Source organism: Thunnus maccoyii, chromosome 11, assembly GCF_910596095.1.
Source record: "Thunnus maccoyii chromosome 11, fThuMac1.1, whole genome shotgun sequence".
NCBI lineage: Eukaryota > Metazoa > Chordata > Actinopteri > Scombriformes > Scombridae > Thunnus > Thunnus maccoyii.
In genome coordinates this window covers 21,377,085-21,396,946 of record NC_056543.1, presented here as the reverse complement: position 1 = coordinate 21,396,946, position 19,862 = coordinate 21,377,085, and the positions used below count along the sequence as shown (strand labels likewise).

Genomic DNA, 19,862 nt, shown 5'->3' with positions numbered 1-19,862 from the left:
GTGAAATCCAAACAACAGACAGTTTAGGAAGTGAACTTTATTCAAATAAATAGCCACATAAATAAACAATCTTTCTTGAACTAACATTCTTGCTCTTAACCTCTTCATGTTCCCCTCAACACACATTCACACATGAGCATACACAAACACACACACTCACATACAGACATGATCACACAGTCAAGTAACAAATCAGAAAAAAAAACATGAAATACTTATTATCCAAAGTTTATCAAAAAGGGTCTTACAGATTTGCATCAAGAGCCTTAGTGTTTCAATAGTTTTGTGAAATGTTTTTCAACATGAGAAACAAAAACAATTTCAGTATTAAGAAATATGAATAAAGTGCAATTCTTGCTTTTGTTTACACAGCAAGTTCAAAGGTCAAAGAAGATATCAAAAGGGGCTTCTGAGTGGATGGCCATTCATCTTTCCTTCTTCAGTGTAGAGCTTGGAGGCGCAGACCTCTGATCGCGGGTTTGTTCAGATAAAGGCACAAGTGTTGGTAGTGAGTGCAATCAACCAGAAATATCAACACTGCATGTTTCCAATGTGGAACTGGGTTTGGAAAAACACTTTCATATCCACTGGACGTTTCACAGATATGACAGAACTAACTACGCTTACAATATTACACATTTTCTTGCAGATTTCTAACTCATTGTCTGAAGTGACTGAACAGATAAATCAGCTTGTTGCAGGTAATGTCTATCTATTTCTACTCACTTATGGACAACTGAAGAAAGTTCAACTTCCAGCACAACATGGTATTGCTATGTTCTGATTTTTTTTTTTTTTTGACATTTTTCTTCTTTTCTAGAAAAGTACAAAAATGAATACCACCATGGTCCTGACAGTAACAGCTAGAGATATTACAACACGTGTAGCATTAGGATTTGGTGGCAGCGGGAGTTTTTTTCACAGCGAAAGCTAAGGAGATCATGTGAAAATTCAAGCTAACCACCATGCTACATTTTGAGGCTGCATACAAATGAAAGTTCAGTAGTGTATCTGTGATAGATCACCCTTCTCTTGTGCGGTTCGCTCTTTGGTAAAACCCATATTCTTCCTTTCAGTTAGAAGACTACACACTTGCTGTGTGAAATAACAGCATTTTGAAATGCTGTCAGTCTTTCTTCTCAATTTCTACTGTACCATGTTATTATGTTACATAACTAGTACCTTTCCTAGTCAGCTAGCTAGCACAGCAAGGTCAAACAGACAAATCAAAGGTGATAACAAAAAAGCCTCAGGACAATTACGCATGTACGTTTTGACTCTCCTATGTCGATTCTTAGCATCATCTTTCCTCTGTATTTCTGTGACAAATATTGCACTGTCCCCACAGTCTTTGCATGATCTGTATGAAAACATTCCTCTAATAATCTGGGACTGCACATGTGTTTTTTTGAGGATTTTTATAGGTTTTGCTTAGGTTTCCAAATTCTTGTTGCCTGAGGAGGTAGTAGAAGCATCTAAAAAGAAGGTGCTTATTAAACGAAGGGAATGTGGATTGATGTATCCACATACATAAGGTGCTACCAAGCTGACTGATGTACCTGTTGTGCTTTACTCAATCAGCTAGACACTATTTTCCTTCAGTTTTGGCTGATGAGGATGTCTCAATCTTTTTAAAAGATTAAAAGCAGCATTTGCGTATCTATAATCTTGCACAGCAAAAAAAAAAAAGAAAAGTCACAGTTTCAATACAAATGAAAATCAACACCTTCAGTGAATGTTTCTAAGCTTAGGGCACTATACTGCATGTTCATTGCACTGCTACCGAGTAACGTCTCTTGAGAAAGGCGAACAAAGTGGGAAAAATGAAGAAAGAAAAAAGAAAGGATTTTGGTCTTCTCTCCAGTCAAGTGAGCAACATTGAGAACAGGAAATCAAAAAGTGACTAAAAAAGAATGAGGAAGATGGTGTCTTCCTGTTCTCAAAACAATTGAAAAAAAAAATCGAAATGATAACTTAGTCAGCATCAAAACACGTGAGACGTAACTGTATCGGCTAACGTCAGCTCTCATTTCATTCAAGTGAGTCCATGACTTCCCTGGGAGCACATCCCGTCAGGGCGCTGGATGAGAGTTTTTCAGTCTATTATTGCTTCTCTGGCTGTTTGATACGAGTTAAACGCCTTGTGCAGAGTTTGGTTATTGCTTAGTCTTTAGCTTATATGATATAAAAAGCACATGTGTACCCCATGTTGTTAAATTACATGTCAATTTGTCTTTGCATCTGCTTTTTGTTCGTTCTCATCGCTTCTGCTCTCTATTCTTCTCGGCTCAACAGTCATTTTGCTCTGAGCTTCTCCCACAGTGAGAACAATCATTGGTCTTGATGGTTAACGTTTTATTTCACCATCACACAGCTGCTCAGCTGCTGCTGTCCAGCCAGACCCAAATCCAGCACGTCAGGATCTGTGCTGGAGGCTGAGCCAATGCTCCACATCACTGGTTTGGACATGAAGGCGCCTTGTGTCGCTGTCTGCGGCTGCTGTTGGATGCCGGTGTTGAGGTGAGGGTGAGGTTGCTGGCTGATGTGCAGACGAGCCTCGAGAAGGTAAGCAGCGGAGGCCACGGGGGACAGAGTAGAAGAGTAGCAGGATGAGGAAGTCTCGAGGGGTTGTTGCCAGGGGCCGTGCTGTAGACCCACTGAAGCTTGCTGAGGAGGAAGGGGGTTCTGAGGCTTGCTCTTTAGGACGGAGGGGGTGGGTGTGTCAAACAAGGAGGAGGAAGCAAATACTGAAGTAGGTGGAGGAGAGGATGACTGCTGCTGGGACAGGAAGAGCAAGGGATTCTGGGCAGGTCCTGTCTGAGCAGCTTGGACCTGAGGCTGGGGCTGGTGCTGGATCTGTAGCATCCTGGAAAACAAAGACAGAAGATTAGACTGCATCTGCGAGATGTAATTTGTGGGATTTAATGACAAAGTGCTTTCAAAAGTGTGTCTTACCGCTGTTGGTGCAGCACCTCCTCCAACATGCTGCGGTGCTCAGAGAGGGCTGGACCCAGTGACCCACGGCTGCCACGGTTACAAGAGGGTGGAGGGACAACCTGCCTCGTCAGACCCTTGATCTTGTTTAATCCCAGAAGTCCTTTAGTGCGTGTGTTTTTCCTCAGCTGCTGGCGGAAAGCTTTGAGGCCTGTGGAAATGCATGGGAATGTGTTACACAATACTCCTTTGATCTTATAATGTGACACAGTAGACATAAGAAAAATAATGATCGGGTGGAAATAAATGACACTTGATTTCATGTCCCTGCTCCATTACCTTGTGTAAGGGAAGTGTCAGAGGCTCTACGACCCTCCTGGAAACTAGCAGCAGGAAGGCTGCCCTGTGCTTGGGGCAGGAGGTGGGAGGAGAGGGCGAGGGGAGCTCCAGCAGGCACCAGGGCTCCACCTTCTGCCCCAGAGGCCAGAAGTGTTGACATGTCGCCCATAGCAGCCTGCAAAGTGGGCGTAGGACTGGATGAGGACTTCAGACAGCTGTCAGAGGAGGCGCCATCTGAGGGACTGACCACAATACCTACAGAAACAGGATACAGAAGATATTAGACTCTACATAGCTGACAGACTGTGGATTAGTATGTGACCCCTGACCTACGGGTTGCACACTCACATGGAGGGTTGCACTGGTGGAAACGGGCAGACACCTCTGCCAGAGTGTGTCTGCGGGAGGTGGTGGTGGAGGGGAGCAGGGGTCCGAGAGTTTGTGTTGCCTCCTCCTCCTCCAGGTCCCTGGGTCGCACCTCCTCGCTGATACTCGTCTCCAGCAGGCTGTTGGGTGAAATTGAGCGGTTCCAGAGCAGTCTGTTCAGGCTGGCCTCCACTGGAAACACCACACGCTGGAGAGAGAAAGAGTTAAGACTATTAGCCACTGATTGACAGAAGACACGTGTGCTGCAGTGTTTGCTTTTGGTCTATTAGTAGACAAGCATCACGGTGGAAGGTGAAGCCCCGTAACCCCTGAGCTGCTGAATAATGTCAGGTTTTATTAAAATGTGTTTACCTGGAACAATCCACCTTGATCACACTCCATCTCTGGGTACACTGGAGGAGGGTTTTTGGGTGGAATTGAAAATGCTGCAGTTCTAAAGCTGTCGGTGGACTCCATGATCACCTATAAGGAAGCAGAAAGCACACCGCATTTTTAGTCTTCAAGTAGAGAATGCAGATTAGATCAGGATGAAGTACATGTTTAAGCAGGAGCATTCACCTCTGGGCCGTTGGAGTCGGAGGTGCTCCTGGGTCTCTGGCTCCAGGTTCCACACTGGCGGCTCAGCTGCTGGGTACGATGCTCTTTCACTCTTTCCAGCAGTAGGTAGTAGATAGCAGAGAAGTGATTGTAGCTGCTGCTCTGCAGAGACTGAGGAAATATGATTGAAAGCCAGTAGATTAGTGGTTTGTTTAACTTCTGTTACTCCTAATGCCAGCCTACACCCATCATTTCTTTTAGCTCTTTGTTAAGTATAATCTCTTTAGAGACGACAGTAAACATTGCGGCATGTGATTCATGGTGAGTTTAACTATAGGCAGGGGAGACAGCAAACCTCTTAATTTAATGCCAGACATGACTAACTGTCTTATAGCCCCACCTACTCACTGCTCCACCTCAAGACACAAGTCTCCTGTAACTGTATGCTGTGTTTTTACCATGACTACCCTCTACTGCTAACAACTGACAGCTTTTTTTTTTCTTGTTCACTCACCTCGATAGTCCTCTGGCGGTCAATGCCCAGGGTGTTCATAATACCCAGCACAGGTTCGCTGTAGTCCCCCAGGTTGGAGTTGTACTCTGTCAGGGAATGGCTGAGGGTCTGGTGGGCAGCTGTCGGGTCTGCCAGCATCCAGCGGTGCTGCTTGATCTGGGCCACGCTGATCCTCTTGGCCGGATCCACCACCAGCATCTTGCGGATCAGGTTTTCACAGTCTGGACGACGTAGACAAAGAATTAGTCTTTTGTGTTGGTTTGTGAGCGATTTAGGATTTAAACAGAAATGGTAATTAGCAGTAACTGTTGCGATTTGTGTCAGGATAATAGATACCTTGGGACATGAAAAAGGGAATTCTGAAGCGTCCCTCGGTGACTCTTTGTCTGAGCGCGGGAAGGCTGGGCCCGTCAAATGGAAGAGAGCCACAGACAAGAACATAAAGCACCACACCAAGGCTCTGCAAAGAAAAGAGCATTACATGAATATTAGCAATATTTTAACAATGTTAATGCTTACTCTGTGAAGAAAGACTGTCAGCCAGTATATTTTCCTTGTATGAGCTTACCCAAATGTCTAGCTGAGGCCCCTCATACTCTTTCCCTTCAAATACTTCAGGGGCAGCGTAAGGCGGGCTGCCACACCATGTCGACAGAGGCTCCCCTGCATTGTAGAAGTTTCCAAATCCAAAGTCTATAAGACACAGACAGAGATAAATAACACTTTTGTTATTAAAACTCTGTTTTCTCCACATTCCAGCACAAGTAGCTCAGGGCACTGGGACGCAGATGTGTTGCCTTTCTGTGTCTTTAACCACCAGGTGTTATGTAATTTGACATCATGATGTTAAGAGACATTCATAGACCAGATTATATTGCTCTGCTCTGCTCTTAGGAAATCATATTTCTTTATGCTTGAGAGTCTGTTAGTTTGTGTGCTTAAGTAACTTACCATTGTTTATATTAGTCTTGGTAAAATGGGTGAATTATTCACACTTAATTAGCACAGAGAAAGTACAACAGTTATTTAATTAGAACGGCTTGAGAGTCTCAAAGCCTCAAACACTTTCTTAAGGTGAAACTGAAGTGAATAAATAAACAGCACTGATTTCCTGTTTCACATCACACAACAGCCTCTGGGCAGGAAACCAGTAAACATGGTTACGGTAAACAGCACACACAACAACACACTTACCAGCCAGCTTGATGTTCATGTTGGCATCCAGCAACAGGTTTTCGGTTTTTAGGTCACGGTGTACGATGTGGTGTCGATGGCAGTAGTCCACTGCTGTAAGAATCTGCCAAAACTTCTTTCGTGCCTCATCTTCACTCATACGGCCATTTGAGGTCAGGTGGTCTGGAGGGAGAGAGGATTTTTTTAGTTTAATTCAGACAGAAATGTAGTGATATTCTATCTGTCAGAGTATATGGGTCAACGGTTTTAGCCTACATTCATATTTGTTGTACAATAAACCACATTTAAAAGCTGAACTCACCAAACATCTCTCCGTTCTTTGCATACTCTGTTACGATGTACAACATGTCTTTGGTCTCCATGACCTACAAGACAGAAAGAGTGAAAAAAAAATTAAACCAACCAACTCGCAGGCAGCTGGTTATTTATGAAGAATGAATTTTCAGAGTGAAACTTTTTCCAAGCTTCAAAGTGGCCTGCTCCAGGCATTTCTAGGCATGGGACATTTTCTAACCACAAAAATCCCCCTCTCACACTTCTCCATATGCTTGTTCCACATACTGTGCACACACATTTGCAAATACCAGTACCCTGGCTTTCCATGATATGCTCTGTTGCAGTGACTTTCATGAATTTACTGTATATGATGTTTTAAAATCCATTTATACATAAAGGGGAACACATGAATGCAAAACATTCATACTCAGAAATGTTTTCCCTGAGGCTCACACTAGTTGGCAAGGGATACTAGTGTTGAATTTCAAGCTACCCCTATCTCTTTATTTCTAGGAAACAGAAGGACAGATTCACACGGGCTGTTCACATGGGCCCCGTCTAGTGTATCAAAAACACCATACGTCCAATCACTCAACACCCCGGCAGACGATGCAGGCCGGAAAGACGCAATCCTTTCCTGTTGCTCATAAAAAGCTTCCACGTCTCAGGAGAGCCCTCAGGGGCAGAGCGGTTGAGCTAAAAGGTTGCACAACAAAGCGATTTTCGTCAGATGACAATGCCCTGTCTGAGTTGTGCTGCTGGCCAACTTTGAATTAAATGTCACTAAATTCCACTGAATACCGCTTAATTCTTTTCAGCCACCAGCCCCTTCAGAAAACCAAGCAAACAATGATTCAATACACAGACGCCTGCGAGCAGGGAGTAGTCTTTATCTGTGAGATAGGGCAGCTCTCCGGGGCTCTGTCACCTTGAGGTGCAGCTGACGTCATAGCACTGAAGAACTGGCACGGCATGTCAAGGGCCCTCAAACCCCAAAAGAAGAAAGAATAAGTGGAAAGTATATGATTGATACAAGGTCAAAGAGAGAGGCTAAGACAAAGGGAAAGGGAGGGTGAAACAAAACAGTGGCTTTGCTGACCTTTGACTAGAGAGGAAAATGTTGCTCTCATGAGAACAGAGAGAGAATAGAAGCAGCAGCTGATAATCAGGCCGGAGGTCTCAGAACGCTCCCCCAAAAACTACACTGACACGGAGAGGATGTAACCTTTAGATCACAACATAGTCTTATGGGGAAGAGGAAGGCATACTATCATCAAGCACCAATCATCTGACTAGCTTCACATCAGACAACCCCAGGGCTACTTAAAAAAGAAAAAATGTTTATTCCACTTTAACATTAATTTAATTTAATTAATTTAATTACATTTAATTCATTTTTTCCATGTCACAAACCCCTAATCGTAACAGTTTCTGTACTATAACAGAATTAGCACAGCTGTTAGTTCTTACAAGGCTGTTAGTCCTGATTGGAAATGCTGATTAGTGAAGAATGCATGAAACAAGGTTGCCTCAAACTGCCTCAAGGATCCATGTGGACTACAGCTGCATTGTACTTATGTTTAGTTATTGTAACACTATAATAATATATCTTAAATTATGCCTGGTCTAGATTATGGATTATTAGATCATTTGACATATTTGACCATAATTACTAATACTTGCTAATACACTTTTAGGTAAATATAGCATGAAAGCCACATCACACATACCCATAATACTGTTGTATTATCAATATCGAGGTAATGAGCATGAAATTAGGGCTGCAGTCAATGATTATTTTCATTATCAGTTGACCATTTGGTCAGTAAAATCAGAAAATAGTGAAAAACATCCATCACAATTTAAAATGCTTGTTTTGTCCAACCAACAGTCCAAAACACAAAGATATTTAGTTTACTATCACATAAGTCAAAGAAAAGCAGCAATTACTCACAATTGAGAAGCTGGATCTCTGGAATATTTTACATTTTTACTTGAAAAATTATATAAATGATTAATCAATTACTAAAATAGTTGCCAATTCATTTTCAGTTAATTGTTTAATCATCTAATTTTTTTAAACTCTACATGATACTGACGTTTGATTCTGTCAGTACCACCCATGGGATGGTGATACTGACAATGGGAAATGCATCAACACAGTTGAGACATGATTTCACAGCAAGTGCTGCTCAGCTGCTTAAAACCGGACCTGAGGTAATCCTCCAATGTAGCAAAACAGTGCAGGGCTCAACAAAGGGCAGAAAAGTCCAGAGTAAAAAAAAAGAGAGAAGGGCATTGTGTGTTTGTTTGTGTGGGTGTGTGTTTGTTGCCAGACGTGTGCCATGGCACTCGCAAGGCCAGCTGAGAGGCAAAAAGCGGATTCTTTCCACTAAGTCTTCAATTTGATTAGGAGTAAAGCAGTGCTTTACGGGGAGGCCTTCACGTGACACGCAGACACATTGCACTTGGCTTTAACAGTTGCTAATTGGACTTAACATTCAGACCTGTATGCGCTGTTTCAAGATTCAAGATGTTTACTGTCACTCCGGTTATAGAAATACAACTGTGAAATATTTTGGCTGGGAGGCTCCATTAAATATATATAAAAATACATATAAAATATAATAACAAAATATGAAAAGCAATATAAAATATATAAATATATGTATTTCTGTAATATATATGCATTTAAAAATATATATGTATATAAAAAGAGAGAATCAAGGCACAAAAAGGTTGCATATTCAATCAATGGTCAATACTGCACAGAGGTGAGACTGCAAACCAGCGCTCTCTGCTTCCCATATCGCTACAATCAGCTCTGCCATTATATAACTCAAAACATCTTAGAAATCCATTGTTCCCAGCACTGACTGGTACCCATGATTATTTTCACTGTCTAACTCTGTTCCTCTCTCTCCCCAACACACACACACACACACACACACACACACACACACACACACACACACACACAAAGGGAGGTCAGAGGGGATTGCACTAATGCTGTTGTGCTGTACTTATGATTCAATGTGCTCTCAGAGTCAGCAGCTCACCAGAAGACTGTACAAACCACTTAGATAACAAATGCCCCTTATTTTTGTCGAACATAATGGAGCCACTACATCCAAATATCTACAATAATGAGGCACAATACTCTGCAACACAAAATGCATCCCCCAGTTTCCACACCACAGCATTTTACTCCCAGATTCATACATGTGTTGCAACCAGCTTCCCTGCACATGGAGCCCTATTAGACCAGGCTGCACTGTGTTCAGTGAGCATTTAGTACAGGTTGAATAACACACAGTCTCACGCACACAGAGTCCTGCACACAAATAAACACATGCACGGCAAACAGCAATGGTGCAGAGAGATGAACGATAATACACACCTGGTAAAGTTTGATGATATGGGGGTGGTTTAGCAGCTTCATTATCTGCACCTCTCTGTAAATTTTCTCCAGATTGGAAGGGTTCAGTCTGGTTTTGTCAATGATCTTTATGGCCACCTGCAAAAATCACACACAAGAAAAAATCAAATTAATATACAGATACATTTTTTTTTGCATACTCAAAAACCTGCAGAGACACACACACACACCTATGCACAATAAATATACAAGAGAGGAGCTGCTGACCTGTGTTTTAGTGACTTTATGTTTGGCCAGTTTCACCACTGCAAAGTTTCCTTTCCCCAGGGTGCGGATGATCTCGTAGAAGCCGACCTGAAGTGGCCTCCCCTGGGCAGGGCTGGACTGAGCCGCCCGACTGTTCTCTGACATTATCACCATGTCTGGTGTTACAGCGCGGGGATAGTTTAAGGCTGGCACCTGCTGAGGCAGAGACACAGTTGTATATGTCATTGCTTTTTATTTTTTTATTTCACACACACACACATATATATATAAATATAGATAGATAGATAGATAGATAGATACACATTACATGTTTACATTTTATAACATAGATCTAATATAAGTAGATAAACCTGTGTGATCAAGGTGCTATCACAATTTTGTTCACAGTGATGTCGTACAATTAAATCACAAAAGTCCTAATTTAATTATCGAAATGTACTTTTTTTGAGCCGGTGAAAGTCTAATAACAAGTCGTGAGATAGTTTTATGCTGCGCTAGGAAACCATAAATGTGTCGTTAGGGGGAAATGTGTAAATGTGAGTCTAATGGATTGAGAAGAGTCCGGTCTTACCTTAAAAAGCGGACATAAACCACCTTCTCTCACAGTTCAAACAGCTGTCAGAGGAAACGTAAACCATTCCACAACCAGAGCGACGTATCAATAACACAATAAAAAGGGAAAAATTGTAGAAAACGAGCGGGGAGCAACTTTTTTCTTCCGTCTTTACTTGGACTTTTTCCACAACAAGTATCTCTCGGCCCGGGACTGGGTTGCGGCCGGTGTGTGCCTATGCGCTCCGCCGGAATGCCGAGCAGAGGGCTTCTGTGCTCAGAGGGGGAACTCCTCCTCCTCCTCCTCCTCCTCCTTCTTCTCCTCCTCCTCCCTCCGCCACCATAACAAATTGATACCCACCTTACTAACGTCACACACGCGTCAGAGCTCCGAGCTGGGTGCAAGGCAAGGCCGGACCCGAGCGCAAGGCACGGGTTGCCGGGCAACAGCGCGGCTCGGGCGCCCGGTGACGTGAGTGCTGATGGAGGGGTTGCTTAGAGATGGAGACGGTGACGTCAGTCGTAGAGATGTGTCACCACGTGATGTTTCCTTTTTGCCGGGCTGTTGCTCGCGGGCTGCCTAACTCCTCACTCGACACCACGGCTGCGCGCGCGAAGCAGAAACAGAAAGCAACTGGTGATCGTCAGTTAGTTTTTATCGTTCACTTATTAAAGCAAATATTCTATTCTATTCTATTCTATTCTATTCTATTCTATTCTTCTGTAACAGAATAATTAAGTTGTTTGATTCATATTAATACAGGTTACATATTTGTCTTCTATTCTGTCGTACATTGTGTTTTATTGTATTCTATTTCAATTATTTTTGGTTTTGTTATTCTATTCTATTCTTCAAATTCTATCAGGTTTCTACCTTATAGCCTACACTGATTCCCTGTAAAACTTTATAGCTTATTATAATGCCTCCCTGTGTGACCTTTGTTTGAAAGACAAAATAACACATTCTTCCTCTTACAAATGAAAAGTGATACTCATAAGCAATAAAACACACCCTGGTTTATTTCATTACACTCAAGATTTTTGCCACTACAGCCTTATTTGGTCTGGTATGACCAGTAATGTATGATGTCTGAAGTTAGAAAACTTTTGATCAATACTGTCTAACTGATTCTAATATTGTATGTTTGTTGACTCCTGTTACACTACATTTTCACATGTCATAGATAAACAAGATCGTGTCTTTCAACTAGCTAAGAGGATACTGGGAAATGAAGGTAAATTCAATGTATCATAATCTTGTAATTAGATATCTATCTATCTATCTAATCACAAAAATAAAACATGTTTATTTATTATAAAGCTTATTATATATTATTATATATTTTAAATTATGATCAAATGAGAAAAGAAATGTTAGAGTAATGTTGTGCCAAACTGAAATTCTCAATGTGAATAAAACTCAAGTAATCACAGACTGGGCCTAAGTGTGAAGTTTATTTGTTGCAATTGTCTGGCCCATCTCGTATTGCAGGTAAAGTACAGAGAGACCAAGAATATCTTTCCCCCCTCTGCAAAGTGCAGATGGGAAAGAAAAGTAAGAGGCTGACAGCACCTCAACATAGAGGGAGGACAGCAGTGTGAGGCAGAAAAGAAAAGAAAGGAAAGGTGGGGGAAACAGGAGGAGTGAGTGTTTCCAAAGAACAAGGAAACAAGTTGAATGAGAACTAGGAGACAAGGGCATAACATGCACATGCGCACATGCAAAGACTCATATTAATCCTCACATTACAAAGTTATTTGAGTGAACAGCAAGGCTATGATGACATTTGAACACCTGTCACACTCTGTCCTTGTGATTTGTGCATCCAAACTTGTGATTATTATGGGAAAGAACCTGGTTCTCTCATATAGTCAGCTTGGTTTCAATATGTAATGGCAGAGGTGCTGTGTGTGACTTCCTTTCGCTTTTTCTTCTCCGAGACTGAGCAGCAGATAAAAGTTTACTGGGGATTTTCCTGTGGTGGAGCCATTCTGCCAATCAAGACGAGGGGAAAACACAGTCCAGGTCATTAGACCAATATCAGAGAACATAGGTTAAATTCACTGCTGTGGGAGTGGAGGTGGGAGGGATTTGTGTTTGTGTGTGATACTACTGGATTTGGTGGTAATCCAGCTAAAAACAAGATTAATTCAATAGAACTGGAGTGTGAAAGGGCAAAGTAAGCTGCACCTAATTATCAAGCAGTGAAGCTGAAAACATGGACTGTGGTGACAAAGTTACACAAAGATGTCTGGCCTGCAAGAAGAGGCTGAATAAAACAAAGTGGCAGAGACCATAAAGACAACTATAACATGTTGAGGATGCTGGACATAATGTTTCATAGCGTACATAGAATAAAAGTGAGTGTGGGGGAGTGCAAATACCAAACATCAACCTCAGTACTGAGACAGATTCTTCCCTCGCACAGTCTGAAATGTTAAAGGAATGCAAACTGCATGCAAAAAGTCTCCACTGAAAGGTCACGCTATATTTTGAAGCACACTTACAATAAAACCACACAGCCCACTCAGCGTCTCATCTGCATGTTTTCTTAACCAAATGTGTCTACCTGGTGTCATTTGAATATGTGCCTCACTTGTATGATATGGTTGTTTCATTTCCTGAGTGGGCAAAGCACATCTAGTTATATAAACTGTATTTACCTGAGTCAGATTGTTTAAGTGTGATAAGAGAGCACAGGCTCACTTATCTGAGAGTATCCTGGACCCATATTTGTCAAACCATGAAGCGAACTTTTGGACTTAAGTGGAAGAAAGCCCAACTTGCAAACTGAAGAATAAAAGCTATTTAACTTCAAAGTTCTTACGACCTAAAAATGCTCTTAAATTTAAGAGACATGTCTTGTTATATTGAGCAGATCTTAGATGACTGCAGCACAGCAACAGAGGCGAGCACACACCCGCTGAGACATAATTTGGAATGATTGTACAAAATAATCAGTGGTCATGATGAATAATATGTTATCTGAAGTGAAATGTATAATTTAGAGTAGGGTAGTTCTACTCTGCTAGTTGCAACTGCTGCAAAATGCACATTTGATAGGATGTTTAACCACTTATTCTCATTTCATTCCTCAGGGGTTTCAACAACAAAGAATACAATTTGGCATTGATTTTCTTGGCAGTGTTGATTTTCTCTGCAGATAGGCAGCATATCTTCATTGTCTGCACTTGCCATTGTGGTACTAAATTCCCCTTATTGTATGTATAATTAACTCCTTCCTACTTCAGTTTGGTTCCCCTTTTCTCATCATCATTTCCAGTGTCCTATTATGCCCTCTCTATTCATGTATTTCTGTTCTATAAATATATGATATTGTTACTAATGTCACGTGTTAATTGCTACTGGCAAGATACTTAAAAGTCATGTATATAATATATATATAATAACATATAATTGATAAAATGTGAGGACTTCTGAAAAGAATGAACAATATGGGCAATCCTTGATTCCTGCTCTTAGAGTAAATGTGATTAATCATGTGATCGCTTAGCTGTTGAATGCTGCACACTTCACTGTGAGTGTGATCCTGAGAGGTTTGGTAAATACAGACCCATGTGTGGGGTCAAGTGGTGATGGCACTTTGTGATGCTAAACCACAACATATTTTCCCAAAAACTGAACAACCATAGCAAGATAGCATGTGTTCAGGAGAGTTGAATAAGTTGAATGTCTGCCAAACCACATTCAACACAAATCGGTCTCACCTGCACAACTTCTCATTCCTGGAAATGTCATGAGTATCGGCTCACTCTCACTTTCTGTCTGGCTTTGTATGATACAAACTGTTTGTCTGACTCACTGTGCACAGTCCATAAATAATTCCTTTTATCTGTAGATGCTTGTGTGGTTTTCTACATGCGGCATGTTCATCAAAATGAACTGCTGACAACATTCAGACTTAATGCTGAAAAGGAGTTTGTGCAGAAAAGAAAAGATTGTAATTCCTAGTATCAGTCATGTGGTATCTGCAGAGAAATACAAATATTAATGGCTGAACAGTCATTGTTTTGTCTTCAGGACTTATCAGTGTTTACTAAAAACAGGTAATTTATCGAGCACGTTGCACTGCACATGCACTGCACTACCACAGATAAGGGAGCTACAAGTGTCTTTGGTCTGTGTTTTGTGTGCTTCCGGTACCCTTTTATCACATGTGGGTGTACAAAGGTCAACTAAAAGGGTATTTCAAACTCCCTTAGTACTTATTTAAATTTTGAGAAATAAGACTTGCTGTGCGAACTGACAGTTAACAGGGGGTGTATGACAGGATGTAATGAGTAGGGGTGTGCCCGAATACAAATACATTATTCGGCAAAGCACAAATAATGGGGTTTTTTTTTTAACGAGTATTTGTTTCATACAAATATTTTTGAAAATATTTGTTAGTTAGAGGTCTGTCTGCAATGAGGCGATGAGTAAAGTTTTAGCTCAGTAGTCAGCGCAGTCATCTATGATCTGGGAGACTCCAGTTCAAGACCCAGTGTGGGGACCTCCTTCATAAGGTAAATTATTTATCAACACTTATTGTAACACTTTAATTTTCTAAAATTAAAAGCGTAATAAAAACAAAAACAGGATTTTTAAGCCTCTCTCCACTTTCAAATACAAATACAAATAATTTTGCTGCCTCAACAAATACAGATACAAACACAAATACTGGGCTTTCTGCACATCCCTAGTAATGAGTCACGCTTTTTACCCATGGAGTTGCTGTTTGTGCCAGTAAGCAAGCTGAGGCATTTAGGTTCATCTTTTCACTAGTACTCACACTAATTGCTGTCGACATTGTTGAAATTGTCAATAATGGCAGGAATGCAGGCTTCAGAGAGAACAAAAGAAGTGATTCATTCAAAGTGGAGATTAAACATTCACTACTGTTAATCTGGTGTCATGCAATTATGTCTATCTATCAGCTCTAATAAAATTCAATTCAATGTCCTCTGGCTGCTCTTTTCAAACAATACATATCCGGGTCCATCTGGACGTCAAGGTCAGGATCACAAGATCCTTTGATGGTGAAATGTGCGTCTGTAAAACAAGATTAAACTTGACACTGTGGGCAAAAACAAATCCCACACTGTTAGACAAACAGACAATACATACACCCAGCTATGACTGAATATATTACCTTGCACTTATTTCCCGTTCTTACAGTTTCTTATATATGACTTTACTTTTCATACAAGCATTCCATATTAGCTGTCCTCACAAAGACCTCTCACCACTGACTGCCGTGACCTCTGTCACACATTGCAAATCCAAGTGTGATACTGGACTGGATGTTCTCTAAAACATCTGTTGTACCTGACCTTGTCTTACTGACCTGGAACTGATTTAATAACCGTGCATAATGCAGTTACATTATATAACTGTGGATAATGTAATTACTAAACTGATAACCTATACTGAGCACATAACTTACTACATTTTGTGTTATTACATCGTAATTTTGTGGAATTTCTTTTAGCCGAAAAGCAACTGTGTGCCACAGCAAGGACAAACACACAGAGACAGTAAAAGGTAAAGTAATGGGAGGATGTGAACCAAAATAATGAAAGATAACGATAAAGAGAAGATGACAAAGAAGATAAGAGAAAGAAAAAAAGAAGAGAAAAAGAGAAGGAGACAGGAAGGTCATCGGCAGCCAACAAGCCAAAACAGCTGAAGCAGAGGTTAATGGATGGGTGGGTGCACCTTTCAAACCTATCACCCTTTATGAGCATGACGTCAGGAGGGCTTTCAAGCGAGTGAACAACAAGAAAGCAGCAGGACCAGACGGTATCAGTTGGCAGGTCTTCAAACTATGTACCTACCAACTAGTGCTGGTGATCACAATTATATTCAACCTGTCCTTGGCTCAGTCTGTCATACCCACGTGCTTCAGGAAGTCCTACATCATTCCTGTGCCCAAGAAAACAAGACCAGCCTGCCTGAATGACTAAGGCTCAATTGCACTCACTTCTGTAGTGATGAAGTGCTTTGAATAGCTGGTCAAGGATTACATCCGCTCCTCACGACCCAGCACACTGGACCCTACAGTTTGCTTACCGTCCCAACCGATCAACAGAAGACACCGTAGCATACATTCTCCACACTACCTATCAGACCTGGACAAGAAAGGAAGCTATGTGAGACTACTGTTCATTGAGTACAGTGAACAGGGCTGCGTTTTTAGCCCCCCGCTGTACTTCCTGTACACACACGACTGTGTAGCCACTTTCAACTCCAACACCATCATCAAATTTGCTGACGACACAGCTGTTGTGGGCCTGAACACAGATAACAATGAAAAGGCCTAACTGAAGGAAGAAGAGGACCTGACCTGCTGGTGTCAGGACAACAACCTACTCCTGAATAGCAGCAAGACTAAGGAGCTGATAGTGGACTTTGGGAAGAAGCAGGGAACGAACTACACCCTCCTTAATACCGTTGGGTCTTCAGTGGAGAGGGTGGACAGCTTCAAGTACTTTAGTGTCTACATCACGAAGGGCCTGACCTGGGCACTGCATACTGACTCAGAGGTAAGAAAGGCAAGGCAGAGACTGTTTCACCTCAGACGCTTGAGGAAATTCTGGGTATCCCCTCAAATACTGAGGAATTTCTGCTCTTGCATCATCGAGAGCGTCCCAACGGGGAACATCACTACCTTGCTCAGCTCTGTGGCCACTGAGTCTGGATTTGATCTCATGGTCTTCTCAAATAATCTTGCTTTTGGTTTGACATGCTTGCATTTTTGATTTCTGGTTGACATTGTGGGTTTATGTGATGTGCTGTTGTGTGTAGCTTTGTATTCTGTATTTTGTATAATGTGCCCTGTGTGTTTTTTGCTTTGTACTGTTTGTTATTGTGCTGTTATATGTTTTAATTGTAAGGAAATGCAGATGAAAATTAGCTTGAAACTAAATCTGGTACAGTGCATCATTTATGTTAAAAACTGTACACTGTCTCGATAAATAAATACAATAAATAAAACAGGACTGAACAGGACCAAAAGGCTCTGCAAAGAGTGGTTCATTCGGCCGATCATGCAATAGGCAGTGCTCTACCCTGGCTAATGGATATTTACACCAGGCGCTGCAAGAATAAGGCTAAGAGAATCATTAAGGATCTCAACCACCCAGATAACGGCCCTTTCTCCCTGCTGCGATCAGGAAGAAGGTACCAGACACACCAGGACAGCACTGAGAGGCTCAGGAAGAGCTTCTACCCTCAGGCCGGTAGGACTACATTTCACTGTGATTGTGCCTTACATGATTATATGTGACAAATAAACTTGATTGATTGATTGATTGATTGATTTAAGTAAAAGGGCAAGAATGAATAAATTCACATTCATTAGTTTTAGCTCTTGTCTCTTTAAGGCACCCCTACCGAGGAGCCCACTTCGTTCCAATTGGTTAGCTTCCAGAAGCTGCCCCTCGGCAGACTTCTGGCACCACGGAGGCTACGTGACAAACTATAGTGGTAGGACTTCACTTCTTTTTCTCGTTATTTAGTCATAATGGAAACTTCTCAAATACATCCGTACATGTACAATATACAAGTGGACAGTGAGAACAACCCACAGAACAACCTGAGCAACAAAGGCTACGGAACGGATGATCATGCATGACCAATCTGATGTCATCACAAAGAGGAAGTAGAGGTAACTTTGCAAATGGAGCATTCAGAGCAGACTGGAACCTGGGCTTTTGGCTATCAGTGAACATTTTTACATACGTTCACCTCAAGTTTTGGAACTGAACCATGTTGAGCAAATACATCTGACATTGTAACAGTATATATATGACTGAAAATCACAAAGAGCAGGATATGTCCCATTTAAATGTGCACACCAACACATATATAGAATACAATCATCATCAGATGCAGTCATCAATGTGTGTAAATACATGCATGTCTCATGTCAACATATTATTGTCAAAATGTCCTGGTGTAACATACCACTACCATATTTCATATATACATTTCTTAACAAAGGTAGAAAGCAAACAAATAAAACATTACATATATACGATATACATGCACAAATTATGTTATGAATTTGTTATGAATGTTGCTGCCCTGATAGTTTGCAGTTTGTCCCAGGTTGCCTGCCCCCCTCTGTTCCCTCCACTGGATCTCAACAGCTGCCTCTTGCATTCATGCCAAATCTTTGACAGCTTGTACTGCAACTGTCTTTCATAATCACAGCAGAGACACTTTTGAGCATATATTCTACACATGAAACCAGGTAAACACAATGTAAACACTACCTCACAAACCCAGAACAAAAGCAGTTTAGTTCAGGTTTGCTGTGAGGCAAAGATGCTCTACTTCTTGTTTTGAAAGCATAATGCATGTGTTCATGTGTGTGAAAGAGATTCTTTATGGAAAAAAGGCAGCTCCATCTTTAACGGCTTATTTCTATGACACATATGTCTTAGTATACAAACAAACACACCATTGACAGACTACCTGGGTTTGATACTCACTGACCTCACTCCATTTATCCATTTATTTTGCTCCTTGCTTTTGCAGCAGTCTGTGAAAAGCTCCTTTGTCTGATCATTTGGTGTCATTGTGTCTTGGGGAGGACAGGGGTACCATTCTTCTGTGGTAATTAACGTGGGTCTGTGTACGCTTGTTGACTTTGGCAGGCGGCGTCTGTCCTCGTGAGCTTGTGCGTCAAGATATCATCCAGGACGTCCAGCACCAACCCTCTTCAAACAAACAATTTCAGTGATGAGGGCCTTACAGATCGCTTACTCACACATGCAGACATGTTTCTCACTGATTTTAAGGCCAAAAGGGTGTTTGGTTTGAATTCCACCATGTAAATTATGTTTATCAGACAATAAGTCATACATTTAAGATGATTCTGCATCCATATCCTTTAGTCTGAAGCGGAAAATGAGCAATTTTTGACAGGAAATAGGTAAAACAGCAATTTATTATGTAGAAAATAGATTATGGTAACCAACTCATCATCTGAATGCTTTTTCACAGCAGCAGTTTAGTGGAAAATGCGAATGATTGTCATAGGTTTTCCATTCATAGTAGTAAGCTCAACTTGCAAATGGATAGCACTTAAAGGAATATTTTACTGATTTTCTTTAAGATACACTCAAACCAACAAATAAATCACATTTATCTGCTAACTGGCTACAGTTTTTAACAAAGCATGATATATTCTTACATTGCTGGTTGTGTGCAATCGTGATGTTACAAAAACACTTGGTTGTTTCTTCTGGTTTATCTTTGAGCCTTTTCATTCCCAAAGTGGGTGCAAATTCTATGTGGTGCACCGTATGGACTGCCTAAGGGTGCTGTGAAATCTAATTTTCACATTCGAGTGTGCATATTTAATAATATCACACATAAGAATCTAGCAGTAAACACAAATCATCTTTTCATTCAGTCATACTGTATTAAAACCCTCTGTTACTGAAGTGCACAGTCGTGCTGCAGCTACTGTA

The 19,862-nt window shown here is 41.3% G+C and overlaps 1 protein-coding gene across 2 annotated transcripts; it reads right to left on the bottom strand.

Moving 5' to 3' along the window:
* Window positions 1-1,484: 1,484 nt before the first annotated feature.
* On the bottom strand, window positions 1,485-11,695 carry sik1 (salt-inducible kinase 1). Of its 2 annotated transcripts, none has more exons than XM_042427249.1 (14): window positions 10,399-11,695; window positions 9,828-10,022; window positions 9,582-9,698; window positions 6,207-6,270; window positions 5,906-6,067; window positions 5,280-5,404; window positions 5,048-5,171; window positions 4,712-4,932; window positions 4,219-4,368; window positions 4,012-4,122; window positions 3,622-3,847; window positions 3,274-3,528; window positions 2,956-3,145; window positions 1,485-2,866 (listed from the first exon to the last, which is right to left on the bottom strand). In XM_042427249.1, exons 2-14 carry the CDS (start codon window positions 9,978-9,980, stop codon window positions 2,356-2,358), a joined length of 2,409 nt encoding a protein of 802 aa, XP_042283183.1. In that variant the 5' UTR covers window positions 9,981-10,022; window positions 10,399-11,695; the 3' UTR covers window positions 1,485-2,355. The 2 variants fall into 2 exon arrangements, with proteins under 2 accessions (XP_042283183.1, XP_042283182.1); XM_042427248.1 differs by having other exon boundaries at window positions 9,828-10,019.
* Window positions 11,696-19,862: the final 8,167 nt, after the last annotated feature.

Bases quoted from the DNA above. Each gene is read 5' to 3' on its own strand.
- sik1 (XM_042427249.1), bottom strand. From the start codon at position 9,980: ATGGTGATAATGTCAGAGAACAGTCGGGCGGCTCAGTCCAGCCCTGCC. The intron at 9,699-9,827 runs GTCAGCAGCTCC...TGATTTTTGCAG, and splicing joins ATAAAGTCACTAAAACACAG to GTGGCCATAAAGATCATTGA. The intron at 3,529-3,621 runs GTGAGTGTGCAA...CTGTTTCTGTAG, and splicing joins CCACCAGTGCAACCCTCCAT to GTATTGTGGTCAGTCCCTCA.